Source organism: Orbicella franksi, chromosome 4 (genome assembly GCF_964199315.1).
Source record: "Orbicella franksi chromosome 4, jaOrbFran1.1, whole genome shotgun sequence".
Classification (NCBI taxonomy): domain Eukaryota; kingdom Metazoa; phylum Cnidaria; class Anthozoa; order Scleractinia; family Merulinidae; genus Orbicella; species Orbicella franksi.
Genome location: NC_138148.1, coordinates 22896418 through 22915250, shown reverse-complemented (window position 1 = coordinate 22915250; position 18833 = coordinate 22896418). Strand labels below are relative to the sequence as shown.

At 38.0% G+C, this 18833-nt stretch overlaps 1 protein-coding gene across 5 annotated transcripts in view; it reads left to right on the top strand.

Annotated features, from left to right (window-relative positions):
* The window catches only part of LOC145484986 (COP9 signalosome complex subunit 3-like), a 227217-nt gene that overhangs the window by 172472 nt on the left and 35912 nt on the right, over positions 1-18833 (top strand). For 4 of the 5 annotated variants that reach the window (XM_081463624.1, XM_081463622.1, XM_081463621.1 and 1 more), the window contains one exon: positions 17394-17507. In XM_081463624.1, the coding sequence (XP_081319750.1) occupies positions 17394-17507 (114 nt within the window). Of the gene's footprint in view, positions 1-2925; positions 3130-17393; positions 17508-18833 lie in introns of those variants that run through there. The other variant, XM_081463623.1, reaches the window with a different exon arrangement.

Below are 18833 nucleotides of genomic sequence, written 5' to 3'. Positions count from 1 at the left end.
CCAGAGCCAGAACAGACAGTTAACCTAAGACACCTCATGAGAAGCACTGAGAAATGAGTGCAAGAGTTCTGGAGTTGTTGGATGAAATATTTTGTGCCAAATTTACTGCCCAGGAACAAGTGGTTCAAGAAACGAGATAACCTCCATGAAGGAGACTTGGTGTTGGTGATTGAGCCCACCCTGACGAGAACATGGAAGATGGGCTTAGTAATTCAGACGTATCCCGGACAAGATGGACTCATGAGGAAAGCAAGAATAAAGACTGCTACATCAGTTTATGACCGTCCAATTCACAAGCTCTGCTTAATTGCAACCAAACAAGAACTAGAGTAGTTGCTCAGTCTATTCACAACTTTTAATAGATTTCTGCAGTAGGGGGGAGTGTTTTGACCATTTAATAATTCATTCAATAATTAATCCCAGGAGAATTAAGAAACATTTATATACGTCCTTTGGTGTGTGAGTTTGATAATTGTGTAACCAACGCGAACAGGAGAAGAGCAAACTAGAATTTTTGACTTTTGTCAATATAAAGTACAAAGATTAAAACTCTTCCATTTTGTATATCAACGCCTGGTCTTCTTCTTCTTCACCTTCTTCACAACGAGTTCAAATCAGTGTGTAATAGATTCTTTTAGCTTACCTCTTATGGACCAAACTTTGTCTCAGTCTTCCCAGCAGACAAATCTTGCAATAATTGGTCTGCGCCCGCTTTGAATCTTCTTGCCAACGAGGTAGACCACATGAAATCTAATTTTGGTGGTATCAATGCCAAACTCTTTCTCTAAAACATTTTACATTACCGCTTTGCAGTCCTCATGTTCCTTCTCCTGGAAGTTATTGAAGCGTAGGTTCTCGTGTCATGTATACTGTTCCAAAGCTATGTTATTTTCAACTTCTTGTTTTAATATCCCTTCCAAGTCAGCAATCTTTTTGTTTAAGGCATCCACATCTTTCGAATGTTCCTTCGTCTCCATCTCAAAATGCTCTTTGAGGTCTTTGACTTTGCTCTGGGTGTAGGTCAGGCTTTTCTCTATGTCTTTTATCAACAGTTTTACTGGGTCTATTTCAGTTTTAAATTCAAATCTTAGTTTGTCCAAGTCAGTGTGTAGTTTGACAAATCCTTCTGAAACTACCTGCTTTAGGCAATCCATAGAGTTTTTCAGTTCGTTGTACATGCTGTCATCGCCATTGTTTGCCAAAGCGGCCATGACTTCTTCAGTTTCTGAAGAGCTTGACCCACACTTTGGTTTCTTGCGCTTTCTTCCACCCATAAAAGGCAGCTAAATACACTACTACTTTATGGCACAATCTTTTTTCAACCAAGTGCTAATTCTACTAAAGATTTGGCCGAGAAATCTACATTTTGCCAGACTGTCAATTGAAGCATATGCATGCCATGGCAGTCATCCCAGTCTCTCAACATTTCTTTGCAGATCTTTTGATTGCCATTCACAGAGTTCACCCTTTTGAGTACACCAGTCAACTGTCAGGAACATAGCATGTCACTCAAAAGCAGAGTTCGTCCTCAACAGCAAAAACTCCACTGAATTCAAGTTTTGGAAAGCAGTTTAGGTAAACTAAATACCTAATCTTTGAGGAGTCTCATGAAGTTCTTCTTTCCTGTATACAACAATTCCAAGATGCCACTAGGGTCAAAGTTTTGCATGTTCAAAAACAAGGAGTTCAAGAAATTATGTGTTGATAGCAGTGGCCATTAACAGGGAGAAATGTACTTATCTTTTCTTTGATTGGTCCACATATTGCTTTGATCAGTAAGGCCAAAGAACTTCAGATGAAACTCTGAGCAAGAATGTTTTATGTCATTGAAGTGACCAATTATAACAATACCAACTCAAATCTCCACTCTCCCTTGTAATGTTATGCAGCACTTACATGCTGGAGAGTCGAACACATTTGTGTGGATGTAGCTTTCAACAACCATGCAAGTTCCAATATCTCCAATTTTGTCAGTTACTTGTAATGAACTATTAAGAATATCCTAGACCACATGGATAGTGATACCAAGAAACTTCTTCAGAGTTGCAGTTTTTCCTGTGCTCATCATTTCTTGATGCCTCCCCTTTCCCTTCCCTGACCCCATCCCCATTTGTGAGTATTTTTCTTTGGTAATTTTTTATTTCAGGAACACACAAAATAGTAATGATGGATCTCTCATAATAAACTTCTTTGTAATCCAATCTATGATTTTTCTTTACTGAATTTTTGGTGGCCTCTGTCCACCTTCATCATAGCTGCAAAACTTCATCATTACTTCATTATTAAGGAAGTTGTGTATGATGTCGACAGTCCCTGACAAAAACAAAAAATCACTTAGAATCGCAAGACTTGGGTCCCACAGGAGGTGTAGAAAACATCACAGAAGGTCTAAGTGGTCTAAGCTTGGTGAGTTTCTTCAAAGTGTTTATGAAAAATTTCCATCCAATATAGTTAATGAAAGTGGAAAACCTTAATGCATTCTCTTAATTCTCCCTTCTCTGCCCTTTTCAGGGGTTCAACCCTTCACGGGAGACGGGCATGTCCAGGATAACTTGCATACACATGCTCAAAACGCCGCCATTGCCGCCTGTCAATGACTGGGCAAGTCCATACATGGCACAGGAATTGGAAAAGCATGCCCTGCCCAGATAGCCAATCACATTGCAGAATATAGCCAAATAATAAAGGTTTTAAATTAATATATAGCTTCTCAACTTTTTTTTTCTAAATGTTCCAAATGGAAAATAATACTGAGTAGTAACTGAATAAAGATATCAGGATAGGCTACCAGTCAATTAAATTAATTATCGACTATTACTTTCCAGCTCGCATGCCACTTGCACTTTTATACATGACACCCCATGCTTGCATACATTTAATCTCATTTTAAAGCCATCCAAAGCAATGTGTTCCCTTTTTCATCAGATTGATGAACAAGCGAGTGACTCTGATATTCCTGCCATTACTTGTCCTGTAACTGTTGGTGATGAATCATTGCCAGAAGGTTCCATATCCAGACAGCAGAGCCTTTTTGTTCCACAAGGAGATTCCGAAGAGAGTGATGAAGGCTCCAGTCTAGACAACGAGTCCCAGGTACAGCTTAATCGCTTCTTACAGCTTTGAGACGTCAGTCCAGTACATCACACGTTATCAGTGCCATCATGGAATACAGCCCACGAGCGTACTAAACGCAGATACCTACAGAAAGCTCAACAATGTATATCTGCAATGCTTGATGTCCTGGCACCTGAAAATTCGCAAGAACTGTGGATGGAGCTTTGTGATCGTCATGCTGTAAGCAGAGAGAGTCAGGTTGTGGTCGAAGGCAGAAGTGAAATAGAGATGGAGCTTCTTAGTGCATTTGCTGAGAGCTACTTGAACGCACAACATTGGAGCACCAGACGACAAATACACTCTTTGATGGCAACATTGCTTGACGCCATAGGCTGTTACATGGAAGAGCTGCTCCTCTTCCAAACCAGGAGAAAAAGAGAATGAGAATTGAACGTGTAAAATTAGAACATTTTGTTTCTTTCATAGCAAGTCCATACATAATTCAATATGTTCCTTTTGGGGAAAAACTTCTGAAATTGTCAACTGGCAAGATCATTAAAACACCCAATGTGATTAGAACAATGATTCCAGAGCGCATTTTCCAGCAGTATCAACAATACTGCTGTGAAATCAACTTTGTGCCTATGAGTAAGAGAACCCTACATAGAGTTTTGGGCATTTGTTCTTCATCTGTTTGCAAGTCTCTGCAAGGACCTGATAACTTTTCAGCACAAGGAGCAAAAGCATTTGAGCATTTAGGGAAACTCGTAGACAAGCTTGTTGACTGTGGTAAGACTCAGCAATCGATGAGGGAAATTAAGCAGCAACTTCGTTTGTCGAAGTAGTACCTAAAGGGCAACTACAAGGTGGGTGCATATTTTATAATTATGCGTTGCCTTTGCGGAAGTGATGTAGGAGACTTCTTACTATGATACATGGCTACCTCTTTCTTTCTCTCCAAGTCTTTTTTGTGCTTAATTCATGAAACAAGAGTTTACAATTCACTGTAATATGCTTACACACATGTATACAACGCTGAGAATCGGTTAAGTAATCTTTTTGAAATGGCGATGCGTATATGTTGCTTTGCAAATATGCACTGAATCACGCAGTTGTCATTTTACTTTTTTTGTAGGTACATGCAGTGGAGGCCTCAGAGGTTGCAATCATTGTCAAATTTATGCACTAAGTGATCCAAGCAATGCAGAATTTCGGGGCTTCTGCGACCATCTCCACAATGAGTCGTGTGTGCAGTGTTATCAGTTAGAGGAAGTCATGGGTACCATAGAAGGTGAGTATTCAAGTGCGCTCTCATTAGCAGAAGATCAAGCTGACATGCTGCATACCATCAAACAAACAAGGGATGATATCATTAGCTGGAAAGCCCATCAGCTGCATTCGGTCCACCAAGCTGAGGCAAAGCATTCAGTTTTAGCCAAACTCGACAGCCAATCGGTGCTGTTAGTCCAGGACTGGGCAATGAAATATAAGCCCCGAAAATATGGAGAGGCAGAGTCTGATTGGTTTACAAAGCGAGGATTGCCATGGCACATTAGCATTGCCATAAGACTGTCAGAAGGTTCTGAGCACTTTGAATCGCAGACACTTGTTCATGTATTTCAAAGCTGCGCCCAAGACAGTGTGACTGTGGCTTCGATAATGCTTGACTGCCTCACTACCCTGAAAAAGGAAATTCCAGACCTGGAAATGGCTTACTACAAACAAGATAACTCTGGCTGTTATCATGGCGGAAATTCAATCATCTCAGCTAGGCTGGCTGGTGTGCCGTAGGAGTGGCTGTTGTAAGAAACGACTTCTCGGACCCTCAAGGTAAAAAGGGGGTATGTGATCGCAAAACAGCAACAATCAAAGGGCACGTTGGAAGGTACGTAAACGAAGGCAATGATGTCATGAATGCTTTACACCTCAAAACAGCCATTGAATGGCCAAGGAACCACAGGAGTGAAAGCAAGCTATGTTGCTGCCGAGCCATTAAGCATCTTTAATATCAAATGGGATGGCACAAGCTTACTTAACAATTTTGAGTATGATGAAACTGGTGTAGAAGTGTGGAGAGCATTCAATGTGGGTTCCGATAAAGTAGTGCCATAGGCAAAGTTCGAAGGAGTCATGAAGCAGCCCGAAAAATTGGAAATCCTAGACCCCCCATCGCAGAATGCAAGTAGCACACTGCCGTTCAAGATTGAGACACCAACATATCAAGAAAAGCTCTGTCAAAGCAGATTTCTCAACTGAAAACGAAAACAAAGATCGAAGCAGTATTGGTCAAAATAGGCCGGATGACATGCTTTTCCCGTGTCCAGAGGAAGGATGTGTAAAAGCATAAGGTCGCTTTGCAAACCTCCAGACACACCTAGATACTGGAAAACACCAAATGATGCTCGAACACGAAACTCCCTATGATAGAGCTAAAAGAGAATATTCTTCCAAGCTGACAGAGGGATGCAGTTGAATTCCAAGCATTCAAGTTACTGTCCAGGCAAAGAGTAACATCTTGCCGTCTCATCCAATGGGTTGGACCCTGAAGACAATTAAGAAGAAGGTGCGTTTTACAAAGAAACAGACTGAATTCTTAACTGACCAATTTCAAAAAGGGGAGCAAAGTGGACGGAAAAGTGATCCACAGGAAGTTTCGAAAGCAATGAGCTTAGCAAGAGATCAAGCGGGGGAACGCCAATTTCAACCTGATGAAGTCCTTACGTCGCAGCAGATTAGTGGCTTCTTTAGCCGTCTTTCAGCAAAGAAGCAATTAGAAGTTACAACCGACGGTAACAAAGCAAAAGCTAGTGAAGTCTCAGAAGTGGCCATGGAGAGTGCTGACAAGGACGAAATTTCCACCGAAGCTGAGAGTCATCTATGTGCTGTGTGATGAGAGATGTGGCTATTCAGCATCCGATTGTATTTTTCAACCTTAACGTCTGCGAACTTGTACAAAGACGTACACTCACAACTTTAAGAGCGGATAGGCTAAGAGACATGTGCATCGACCTTGGGCTGGATATTTCTGACATTTAACCTCGGATGAGGAAAAAGCCATACATCGCAAGACTCACACAATTAGTCAGGAGTGTACCTGCCCTTCCAAGCAACTGAGCACTGTACGTTTCACGAATAGCTGATCGGCGGTGCGTGTATAATTTACAGGAGGTGTTGCGTGACAGCAGAGTCCTACATATCGCATTTCAGTCACTCGAGCTCGCCACTGCTTGTGGAATTCACGTTCACTGGATGGGAAGCAAACATAAACTAACGGCTGTGTGGCAAATTTAACCTGTTGTGTGCAATTCAAATGTTCAACCTGTTGTGTGCAGAATTATGCAGAATTATGGCACGATTCATTGGATAGGAAAAGTCGAAATTTGTTTCTCCTGTCTCAGTATATGAAAATCAAGTGCAGTTATTAACATTTTAATATGTTTCTAGTCATTTCAACAGCCAGTGAAGATATAACTGACCAAAACAGTTATTTGTGTACAACGCGTTTAATTTTGTTATTATGCATCTCATTATGGTGTCATACTATTTAACCGAAATACCGCCGGTGCTCATCTTTTGATAGTCAAAGGTCCCAAAGAAGTAAAATCCAAATCGTAAAGAACTATCTTTCAAGGCTTCTTGGTAGTGTTATTGTAAACTTTGAGGCACCACCACATGTATTTTTGCCAAGCTATTCTAGGCCACCTTTGCCTTAATTTCAAAAGGCCGAAGATGTCGTCTCTTAACAGAGACATAGCTCCTCCAGGAATAACACCAGACAAAAACTATCACTTTGTCTCGATAAAACAAGTCCAACTCTATATTTCTACAGCTAGAAAAGTCCTTCTGTTACATTTTTGTTCATATGACAACTGTCTGAAAAGTGCATAATTTCAGGATCGTGCTTGGTGAAATTTAAGCAATTGACCTTTTTTTTTTTTTTTTTTTTGTAATTTTTATTTTTTTTCAACATTTTGGGTTATAATACATACAATACAACACAAGACATAACACTAGTTACAATACTTACAATACGTCATAACTACAATAGATTACATACAACAAATTATAATTACTAATTGTAGCCTAATTATACCTAAAGAATATACAATGCGTTGTTTACAATAGTGCAGCTACCCAAATACAGAAAAAAAAAAAAAAAAAAAAAAAAGAAAGTAAGTTAGTGACATGCTGAGAAGGAGAAATTACAAATTAAGCTCAACTATTATTAAGAGATGGCATTAGTTTTTCCCACTTTTTGTAATGTTTATAAAGTTGGTTATTTTTGGTAGCTATTTTTTTTTCAATGTAATAAACGGTTTTTGTCTTTGCTAAAAATATTGTTAATGTTGGTTTAATTTTATTTAATTTACATTTATAAATAAAAAACTTCCCTAGCAGTATCAAGTGATTCAGGATAATAAAGTCTTCGTTGTTGTTGAACACTCCAAACAATATATTTTCAAATGTCAAAGTGTCCAAAGATACATTCTGGTTTGAAAGCCAAGAAGAAAAAGCCCGCCAGAAGTCTTTTGTTGTATCACAATAAAAGAGCAAATGTTCGAGGGACTCGACCTCTTTCAAACAAAAGGTGCACATTGGTGATTCAATCATTTTAAAACGGAATAACCTCTCATTTGTGAAAATTATATCGTTTAATAATTTATATTGGAACTCTCTAATTTTTGTTTCAAGTGTGACAGTGAATGGTAAAGAATAAATTTTTTTCCAGTCTTCTATAACCTCTGGATATTTGTCCTTCAACTTCCTTTTGGCGGTTGGAGGAGTTTGTTTCTTTGTTTTAAATCCTTTATACAAAAGTTTTGAAGAGGCTTTTAACAGATCCGATTTGGTTTCGTCGATATAAATATACACTGTATCCAAATGCTGTTGAGGATATAGTTGCTGATGTTGAATATGTGATTCTTTGATAATTAATCTCCATTCTTTTGGTATGGCATCTACAATTCCTATTAATTTGAAGTACTGGATTGGAGATAGATTCGCTTCCAACACTTTAGGGCTTTCAAGAAATTTACCCGTATCGGATAACAAGTCACCAATTTTAACAATTCCTTTAGTAAACAAATGTTTTTCAAAAAGAGATTTTCCGTGTATCACAATATTCCTATTATTCCAAATAATTTGGTCTACAACATCCTCATAGGTGGCTACCTTGGATTTCTTTAAATTACGAAATGCCTCTAGACACTCTTTGTAGAATATTGGAAGATGAACCGGTAGTTTACTAGTTTCAAAATCACAGAACAGGATGAGTTTTCCACCTATATTTCCAAAAAAGAAATCATCTAAAATAGTTTTCCAAGTGCTGTTGCTCTCTCCTAGATACTTTTTTAAGATCATCACTCTTTGAGCCGATATCATGGATTCAATATCAAGCATTTTTAGTCCTCCATTTTCAATATCATTGATAAGCGCGGTCCGTTTAATTTTATCGTTACCTTTCCAAATGAAACCGAAAATCAGTCTGTTTATCTCCTTGACAAGATCGTTTGATATTGAGATTGCAGTCGCTTTACTCAAAAATTTTGGAATAATGAAGGTCTTAACTATTTGAATCTTACCAATCAGGGTAAGACCCCTCCACTTCCACATACTCAGCGTTTTTTTAATAGATTTGAATATTGAGTCGAAGTTTGCTTTGTCTCGTGATGGTTTGTGATAGTCAAAAACGGTACCTAATATCTTGATTGATTTTCGCACTTTGTGAGTAAAGTCCTTTTGTACTAGTTTATGTGGGCCGATACCAAAAACTTCTGTTTTATCGTCGTTAATTCGGAGACCAGAATGCAATGAAAAAACCTTTAAAGTTGTACAAAGTCGCAAATATGCATTTATGTCTTTTAGAAAACAAGTCATGTCATCTGCAAAAAGCGTGAGTTTGATCTCCACGTTTTTGACCATTATTCCTTGTATGGTTTTATCCTGCCTGATTTGACATGCGAGAACTTCCAAAGCTAAGATGAATAATAAAGGTGATAGAGGGTCACCTTGTCGTACACCACGATGGATACAGAAAAGATCTGTAGTAAAGCCGTTATTTAAGATACAGCTGGATATGTTTGTATAAAATGTTTTTACCCATTGTAAAAAATACGGTCCAAAATTGAATTTTTCCAATACTTTAAATAGATATGTATGGTCCAGAGAATCAAATGCCTTTTCAAAGTCAATTGCCATTAGAATACCTGTTGTATTTGTGAGTTTTGCCAATTCAAGTAAATCATCGATTGTTCTAACTGCATCAAATGTAGACCTTCCTTTGATAAAACCATTTTGATTATGGTGAATAAGTTCTGGCAGGATTGGCTCCAGCCTTCTAGCAAACGCTTTGGATGCAATTTTAACATCTACGTTGATCAGTGAGATAGGTCGCCAGTTCTTTATAAATCGTCTATCTTTATCTTTTTTCTCCAATAGGGTAATCATTGCCTGCTTTTGCGAAGTTGATAGTTGCCCGTGTTGGTGAGAGAAGTTTAGAGACTTTTCGAGATACTTTGCAACCACGTGCCAGAACGCCAAGTAAAATTCCACAGTTAAACCGTCACTTCCAGGTGTTTTGTTTTTCGGAAATGTCTTCAATGCTTCGTACAGTTCGGATCTAGTAAGTTGTTTATCTAAAGTCATTTTCTCTTCATCAGACAATTTTTTAGTATCCACTTCATTAAGGAAACGATCAATTGAATTCTCACCTAAATTATACGAGTCTCTATCATAGAGTTTTTCATAGAAATCATGAATCTCTTTCATTATTTCTTTTGGGTCTGTTATATATGAATCATTATCCACGGATAATTTCCGTATACATGTCTTTTTCTTTTTAGCACTTTCTAAATTTAAAAAATACTTGCTATTCTTTTCGCCCTCTTCATACCAACTCACCCGAGATCTTATGATTGCTCCTTGTGTTATATAATCATAATGGCGTTCGTATTCTGATTTGAGAACTTCTAAATCGCAGAGATTTTCAGCACTTGGGTGTTCGTCACATTTTCGCTGACACTCTTTTAATCTAATTTCCAAATTTACCAGCTCTGACCTTCTCTCTTTTGCTTTCTTCTTACTATAACCAATCGTTTCATAGCGTATTTTATATTTTAAATAATCCCAGGTAACCCGCGGGTCTTCGATTTCTCTACTTTCGTCTACCCATTCACCGATTTTGTTTCTAATTAGGTCTACATATTCTTTATCTTCTGACAAACTTGCATTGAATTTCCAAAAAGACGGTCCATAGGTTGAGTTCTCTATACCATTAATGTACAACGTAATGGCGGAATGGTCAGATCTAATAGCAGGGATAATATCGACCTTATCAACCTCTTCCTGTATATTATTTGATATCAACCAATAATCTAACCGCCGTTGAATCATTGGAGTTTTCTGTCTCCAGGAGAAACATTTTAATTTTGGGTTTCTGATTCTCCAGATGTCTATTAGGTCAAGAGAAAAACATAGATTTTCTATCTTTTTGGACGATTCTTTCAATTTTGGAGATCCTCCCAATCCATCCAAATCTGGGTCGCGGATAACATTAAAGTCACCACCTATTATTATTTTGCAATCAGTGTCAATTTCCAATTTGTCGAATTCGTTCTGTATTTCGTCGTAAAAGATGCATTGTTCGTTGGTCTTATTTGGCGCATAGATATTCAAAAATAAAAAAGATTGACCTTGAACAAGACCTTTTAGAATGATATACCGACCTAGATTATCTTGTTTACATACCTCAAATTTACAGTCAAGCCCTTCTTTGACTAGTGTTAAGACACCTCTGCTGTGTTCAGAACCATGACAAAAAAACAAGTCTCCTCTCCACTGGGATTTCCAGGTGTTTTCCACCTCGGATGTGCTGTAGGTCTCTTGTAGAAAAATTATATCAGCTTTATCCTTCATACACCAATGAAAAAGTGCTTTTCGTTTATCAAAAGATCTTATCCCCCGAACATTTAAGGATAGGATACCAAAATTTAAATTAAGTTTTGTAACTTTTTAAGGACATATTTAAGTGAAAAGGCGAGCAGTTGCAGAGAATGAGATAGTAATCTTTAGTAGATGAGCTAATGAAAAAATTTGCATGTCTCTTGAACAAAAAAAAGGTAAAACTAATTAATATTGAAAAGGAAAAAGAAACAAAAGAAAGACATTTATAACACCTACAACTACAATTGAACATGTATGTAAAACAGTAGCCAGCGATAAAAGCTGTTAATTGCGCTACTAATGGAATAGGTCTTGCACGCATTGCGCTAACTAGATGACACGCATGCAGCTCCATTTTTAAGAACAAGTGTGAATGAGGCTTACATGTTATGAATACCTAGATAGAGAGATTTATGTTCCAAAGAAATTAGAAGATTCGTATACCCTCAATAAAAAGTTTGTCCGGCTCTGATCTTTTGAAGAACGCCGATTTTCCGTCTTCTTTTGCTTTTTTGAACTTAGGCATTAATTCCTTTCTGCGGTCCACAATTTCTTTCGGAAGGTCTGGCGATATTCCGAAACCAGTTCCTTTCAGCTTTCTTGCACTTGACATGACTCGCTCTCTGTCGGAGTATCGCAAAAAACGTGCGATTATTGGTCTTGGTTTTTCTTGCGATGGGTCGCGCTTGCCAATGCGGTGCACTCGTTGATACTCAAAAGAATCCGCCTCGCTGATGTTAAGTTCCTTCTGTATAAAGCCAATTAACACCTCTTTGACAATTGACCTGCCAAAAGTTTCAAACGGTTTATTCCCGTCAAAGTGCATATTTCAAACATCTAACCCCATTTCCGTTTGTTTACTATATAAGGCTACCTACAGACAAAAAATGAGCCAAATCGATTTTTGACCATGTCCACGATTTTTCGATAATGTTTGATTTTTACTGACATTTACTCTTAACCGCCATTCACAAAGAAGAAATTGACAATTTTCACAACCACCTAAACAAACAGAACGCAGACATCCAGTTTAGTAAAGAGATTGAAGAAAATGGAAAACTTCCTTTTCTAGACTGTTTGGTAAGCCGCAACAACAACGAACTGTGAACGACAGTGTACAGAAAACTGACGCATACCGACAGATTACATGACAAATCATCCCACAACCCGACTTCACAAAGCCACGACTATAACGACTTTGATGAGACGAGCGCAACTAGTTTGTGACACACCAGACAGCCTACGTGATGGAAACAGATACCTTGAACATGTTTTTCACAAAAACAACTACAACACTGACTTTATTAGACGAAATATTTACCGACCTACTGAAGCTGACACAACAAACAGGAACCCAACACCTGTTACCACAGTGACTCATTAAGGGCAGTTCTGAGACCATCTCATGGATCCTACAGCCCTACAACATCTGTGTAGCCCACAAACCTACAACTACGTTACGACACTTACCGACCAACGTTAAAGACAGGGACAAACCTAACAACAGACAGGTAGCAGTTTACAAGATCAAATACTCCGACTGCCAGGCTTCCTACATTGGTGAGATTGGCAGAAACCTTAACACGAGACTGACTGAACACAAACGAGCTATGAGACATGGTGATGCCAACAATCACATTGCTGTACATCATCAACTGACAAACCACAACATTGACTGGGACTCTGTTCAGTGCCTAACCTACAGTACAAACTATTTTCAACGACTGACCCTGGAGAGCTGGTACACTAACCTAGAACAAATGCCTCTTAACAGATGTCAATGACTACCGGTGCCTTACAGATGACTTATCCATGACGGAAACGAAACCGACCAATTTGACTAACAATAGAGGGATTAAAACCCACCAATGACTGATAACGAACTTTTACATGAGTCTTTCAGCCAATACCATCTTGGCTAAACTGACCAACCACGTTCTATGGATCAGACTTCTAACATCATTGACTGACAAACACTATTCACTTGACTCTGAACATGACTTCTGCTCAGGTTGTGGAAACATCAGTCACCAACAACAGTTCTTTTCAGAACTACCCTCACCCGAACGATCACACTATACAAACCACTGACACTCCTGGGTTCAAACCATTTACTATGAAAAAAATGACTGAGCTGTTTTGAATTATAAGCCAATAAAGCTGTAATTAAGGGTGTTTTTAGCAGGTCACAGTGTTGCTATGGTAACCTATTCACAAAAATGATAACAACGTGTTCACCAATGATTGGACAGTTTTTTGATACCATGATTGTAGCAGAACGTGATAAAGAGTGGTTATAACGACCCGTCATAATCTAAGTGATGGAGACTGTTTTGAGCCACCTTAACTGAGACTGATTAAATTGTCTGTATATGTCTGTTAGGTCTTGTAATCACACATCTTGGTCATTCACTGCTACTGCTGTTGTTATGCTGTACACTGTCGGTAGATAGCAGAGCTGCTCCTTGAGCTAGAGGAATGAAGTGACAATTTCTCAAAAACTAGGCTCCATTTGTAGTTTTGACACTGAACGATACCAGTTGAGATGCTACTGGCATTTTTTTAAGGATTGCTGGAGTCCATCAACTACACTGGCGGTGAACTTATTGTCTTTTACTTTTTGCTCTTGGGCAACCTGGCAATGAGGATTCTGGATAGGGGATCTGGTTGAATGTAATCCTCTCTATATTTCTCTATTCAATAGCTCTACAGGTGGTGGTATGCTGGTAGTAAAGGGTGTGGTTCTGTAGATCAGCATAGCTAAGTTTCAATCATGTCCTCTGGCTGGACACTTTCTCATGCACAGCTCTACCCTCTCCACTACTTGTTCAACTGTGGGTAACAAGAGCAAGATGTAATGTGGTCAAAACGGTACTGGTCTGCAAAGGCTGTTAATTCCTTTGATGAGAATGACAGGTCATTGTCTGTCATAATAGTTTTAGGTACCCCATATCTGCCAAACACCTGCTTCAGAATCTTACTGGTAGCACTTGCAGTTGTGCTGCGTACTTTTCTGATCACAGGAAACCTACAGTGTACGTGCTGTAGTAGCCTGCTATCAGGACACAGGTGGTAGACTGAAACTCTATCTTCGCTTGGACAGTTTGTTTCTGGATCTTAGAGAAACTGACATATTCCACAACCAATGCTTCCTTCCTGTCTAAGGTCATATGACCTTTGCTATCTGCGACTTTGCACAAAACTCTGTATTTCTTGTTACCATGGTGGAGGCACATGATGTAGGACCCAGTGTTCTTAACTGGACTGTCATTGTAACCTTTGAGATTCACTGTCAGTTTGCCCAACTTAAAATCATCTCTGAAGAGTGCTGAAGTAAACTGGCTCGTATTCATCTGGTGTGCAGTCCACACACTCAGAAGCTGCAGCAGACTAGCGGACATGTAACTCATTAATATGTGCATCTTTACTTTTTGATCTACGCATGGAAGTGTAATGTGGGATACTCACTTTTGGGATGTGAATGTTTTGCTCCATTTAAAGTAGCCAGCACTTGCAAATTGACACGAGTTTCTTGGGGGGTACGGGGGCATGCTCCCCCTCGGAAAATTTTCAAAAATCATGTCGCTGGAGATGCGATCCGATGCATTTTGGGGGCAACTGAGACAAGAAAAGTTGTGTCATCTTTGATCAGTTTCAGTGGCCAGAATCGGAACAGAATCACAGCAAAAGTTGTAGTCTACATTGACAGCTTTCAGTGAATGCACTTTTAACAATGCCACTTGTCTGTCTTTGAGTAACTATTTATTTGTTATGATTTACTCTATACAAACCAACACATTATGAATAATTAAGACAACTAACTAAAAAACAAAACAAACAAACAAAAAGCAGTGGAGAAGGAGACAACCAAAAGCACAATGGCACCATACTAGGGATGTCCCCACATATTAAAATTAATAAAACAACATTTTACGTTTTCATCTGTCTATAACACTACAGTACAGTCCAAAAATAATGCACGCGTAAGAACTTCTTTTTGCGTCCGCAAGCCAGCAACTTCTTGCGGCTTCTTGCGGGTCGCTTGGGCTTGGATCCTGCAAGAGGCAAGAACTTCTTTGCGGTTAGAAGTTAAAATCGCAAGAACTTCTTTGTGGTTGGATTTTCGATATGCAAGAACTTCTTTGTGCTAACATCTTAGCACGCGAAAATCCGACTAAAAAAATCGCCGACCTTACTACGTATACGACTACCATTACACAAGAGATCTTGGGAACTTACCTAATGATGTGACTAATAATATTATTGTAAGTTCTAAAGTGTAAGCCATATAAAGTCTATACGCTGTTGAAGTCTTCCTTGCAGAGAGTTTTCATTCACGAATAAATCAGTCGGTAGATTTTATCACTGACAGTGGGAAGTTTTGGTCACGTGTTAAGCAACCTGTGAATCGAGTGTCTCAAAATAACTTAACAGATTTTTATAGAGATAAGGCCTTTGGCTTTTTTGTTGGATTATAATTATTTTCATTAGTTTAGTAACAGTACATTCTTTATCGGTTGGTTCTAAATTAGATGCTGGGCTCACTTTGTTTTGTTTTTTGGTGACATGGAGGAATTTTTACTGTTTACAATTATTACAATGTGTTCCGGAGTCCCCGACCCACGGTGTGATAGCGGCGCGAAATGAGCTTATTTGAAATGGCTTTTTTTGTCCGGAACAAAGGTAAAAAAACACTTAGTTACTGGGAAGTAGCTTCCAAGTGTAACCCAAGCTGTAATTGTTTATCGTTTCCTTCAGAAATAATAACATGTTTGCTTTTTAAACTAGATATTTTAAGCGCAAATTCAAGCTATGCTCAAAATTGTCTTAGGAAAACAGATTCTTGAATCATTTTTTTTTCTAGCCAGCACTTGAAACACGAGTAGCCAGCAGAAATACTGGCCGTTGGCAGTTCTGGAGAACACTGCTTTGCTTTCAGCACTGGTAAATGCTCCATTTAAGCCATTGTAGATCAAGACTGAGATTTGACATTTTTGAAAAAACTGACAGTGATCACTAATATTTACTCTACTTCTTGCTGTCAACGTTAATTAATCTTGGCTGGGTTTGTTATCTCCTGACACCATGTTAACTACTCTGGTTAGCAATGTTTTATTCCACGAACACACAAAATAATGATGGATGTTGAGCTGAATTGACAAGTTTTTATACTTATATAAATTGTACAAAATTCTAGAACCATCTCTGCATACATTAGGGTTTACAGAACAAGGCAGACTAATTAACAAACATTCTATATTATGACTATACCTGAGAGGTGACAAATTCAATAGGATTGCACAAGCTGATTATGTATCTGCTTTGTTCTTCTAAGAATGGAATGTTCTCTTGTGTACTATATTTTTGATGCTCTTGCTAAACATACCACACTTGGAGCAAAATATTCTGAATTTTTATTGATAATCCAATTGCAGCAAAATATGCCTTTTACAACAATTTTGAGGAATCTTCTGAATTGGAAACATTGTCCATTGCAAGTCTATTGCCCAATTTGATGATCTTGGGTAACTTGACAGGGATATGAAGACATGACTGATCATCACAGTTATGAACACAACTTAAGCGGTTGTGAAATTAAAGCCTAAAAAAAATTCAGGCCTGAATGGGACTCAAACCAATGACCTCTGCAATACCAGTGCAGTGCTCTACCAACTGAGCTATCCAGCCACTGGTAGCTGGTCACGTGAGTTTGTAATTTACCTGTAGTTGATGACAAATTCAAGTGAATATTTGAAAGATCATATATTTGAATTGCATAGAAAGATATGAAGACATTATTGATCATGGCACCATGTCTTCATATCTTTCTCTGCGGTTCAAATATATGATCTTTTATATGTTCACTTGAATTTGACAGGGATACACTAGAGAAAGTCATGTATGCACACTACATGACCCCAAGATGAAGCATCAATACTACAACAACAAATTGAATGTATCTTTCTCATTAAGTTTTATCATTATCATTGTAATTGTCACTAATAGCTGACTGGATCATTTACTGACCTGATCTGAATGTTTGATTAGTAAGTGTTCACATTGACTTAAATTAATGAATATTGGTGAATATTTCACCATGCAGTTAGTCCCTTTTAACAGAACTTAACAGAGGTATAGAAGTCAAATAACTCTAAAACTGAAATAATTAGTTTTAGCATTACATGTAAGTGACTGACAACCTATTAAAGTGGTCTGGCTATGCAGGGGCTTTCTTTTAGGGTGCACAGGGTTTTGCATATCATTTCTAAATGGTATAAAAAAACTATCAGTTAGTCAGTTTTACCAACCCTTTTTGCTATTAGAGAAGCATGATCTCTCAGTTTGTATCAGTATTTGTTCGATCTCAATAGTAAGTAGAATGCCTTGTTTCATTTCAGATAGAGGACGGAGATATTTATGCAAGTATTAATCTGCGAGATGGAATGGTTTCCTTTCATCAAAATCCAGAAAAATATAACAACCCAAGGATGCTGAAAAAGTTAGACAGTGAGGTATGATAGTCTGTTTATGGACAAAAACAGATGTTTTTTTTAGAAAATTGCAATGCTAATCAAAGGCAGAATCTGATTCTTCTTCTTCTTGATGTCCATGTTTAGGGGATAAACTGAAAAAGTTAGGTATTTTGTCATTTAAAGCTGCAGTAGTGTTTGAGAAGAAGGAGAAGAAGAAGGGTCAAAAGGCACTTTCAGATATGATGAAATTGATCTTCAAATGTCTGTTTGAACACAATGATGTCATCAATGTAAGATATACAAAAGTCAACCCTCAAACCTTCTCAAACTCATTAATAGTTCATCAAGTTTTAACAAAGGAAATCATGACCGTGGCATTGTTTGGATATTTGATCTTAATTCGCATAGATTTTTACGATTTTATTTTTCCATTTTCTCCTTAGCTTTAGTTTTGATTGAGAAGATATATGAAACACTCAAGACAGTGTTTGATCACATTTCCAAACACCTCGAAGTTGGTCAAAAATACTCCACTGCACGTCGTATTTTCAACTCTTTTCTCAGTGTTTGGAAATGTGGTATTTGGAAATATCAAACACAGCCTCTCATGTTTGATATATTACATCAAGACAAAGTTCCATAAACTGTTGGAATTTTCCAAATGTATTTTCAAGCCCATGGGCTCTTGTGCCCATTCATACAGTCTCTAGCGAGTGGCAAGAACTGTTTTCTGTCAACAAAAAAACTAGCCTACCCAGCAGTTTAAAATTAATATAGAAATTCCACGGAATAACTCATTAATTCTTCTTACAACTGTACAGTAGATCTTTGTTTAGCAATGTCAAGCAATTCCAACTATTATTTTAGCTTTTTACAAGCTTGGGTGTACCATAAAATCTCAAGGCTTCAACACAGAAAATTTTTGTGCTCTGACTCTGGAGTCATCTCTTATAGAATAATATCTTCAAAACTTGCAGTTGAAATCTATCTGAAAGTACTCGATATTTGTTCAGAAATGCCAAGCGATTCTAAATAATGGTTTGGTTTTGTAGTGGACGGCATACTGTAAAAATCTTGACTCACGGTCATGGGCACGGTTGTTCAAAAAACTGAATACCCAGTAGTCAAAAAATTCGTAGATAATCAATTCCAGGAAAAAATTATTGTTGGTATAGATTGAAACCTTCTGAGAGTATTTGAGTATTTTGATCTTTGGTGAGGAACACCAAGCGACTTTATACAATGTCTTTGGGTTTGCAAGTCACAAATTGTCAGAGCTTTGTGTGAGTCACGAGCACAGTTTTTCAAAAAACTATTTACCCGGCAGTCAGCAATTATTTCCGTTTTTCCACCAAAAATTCCATT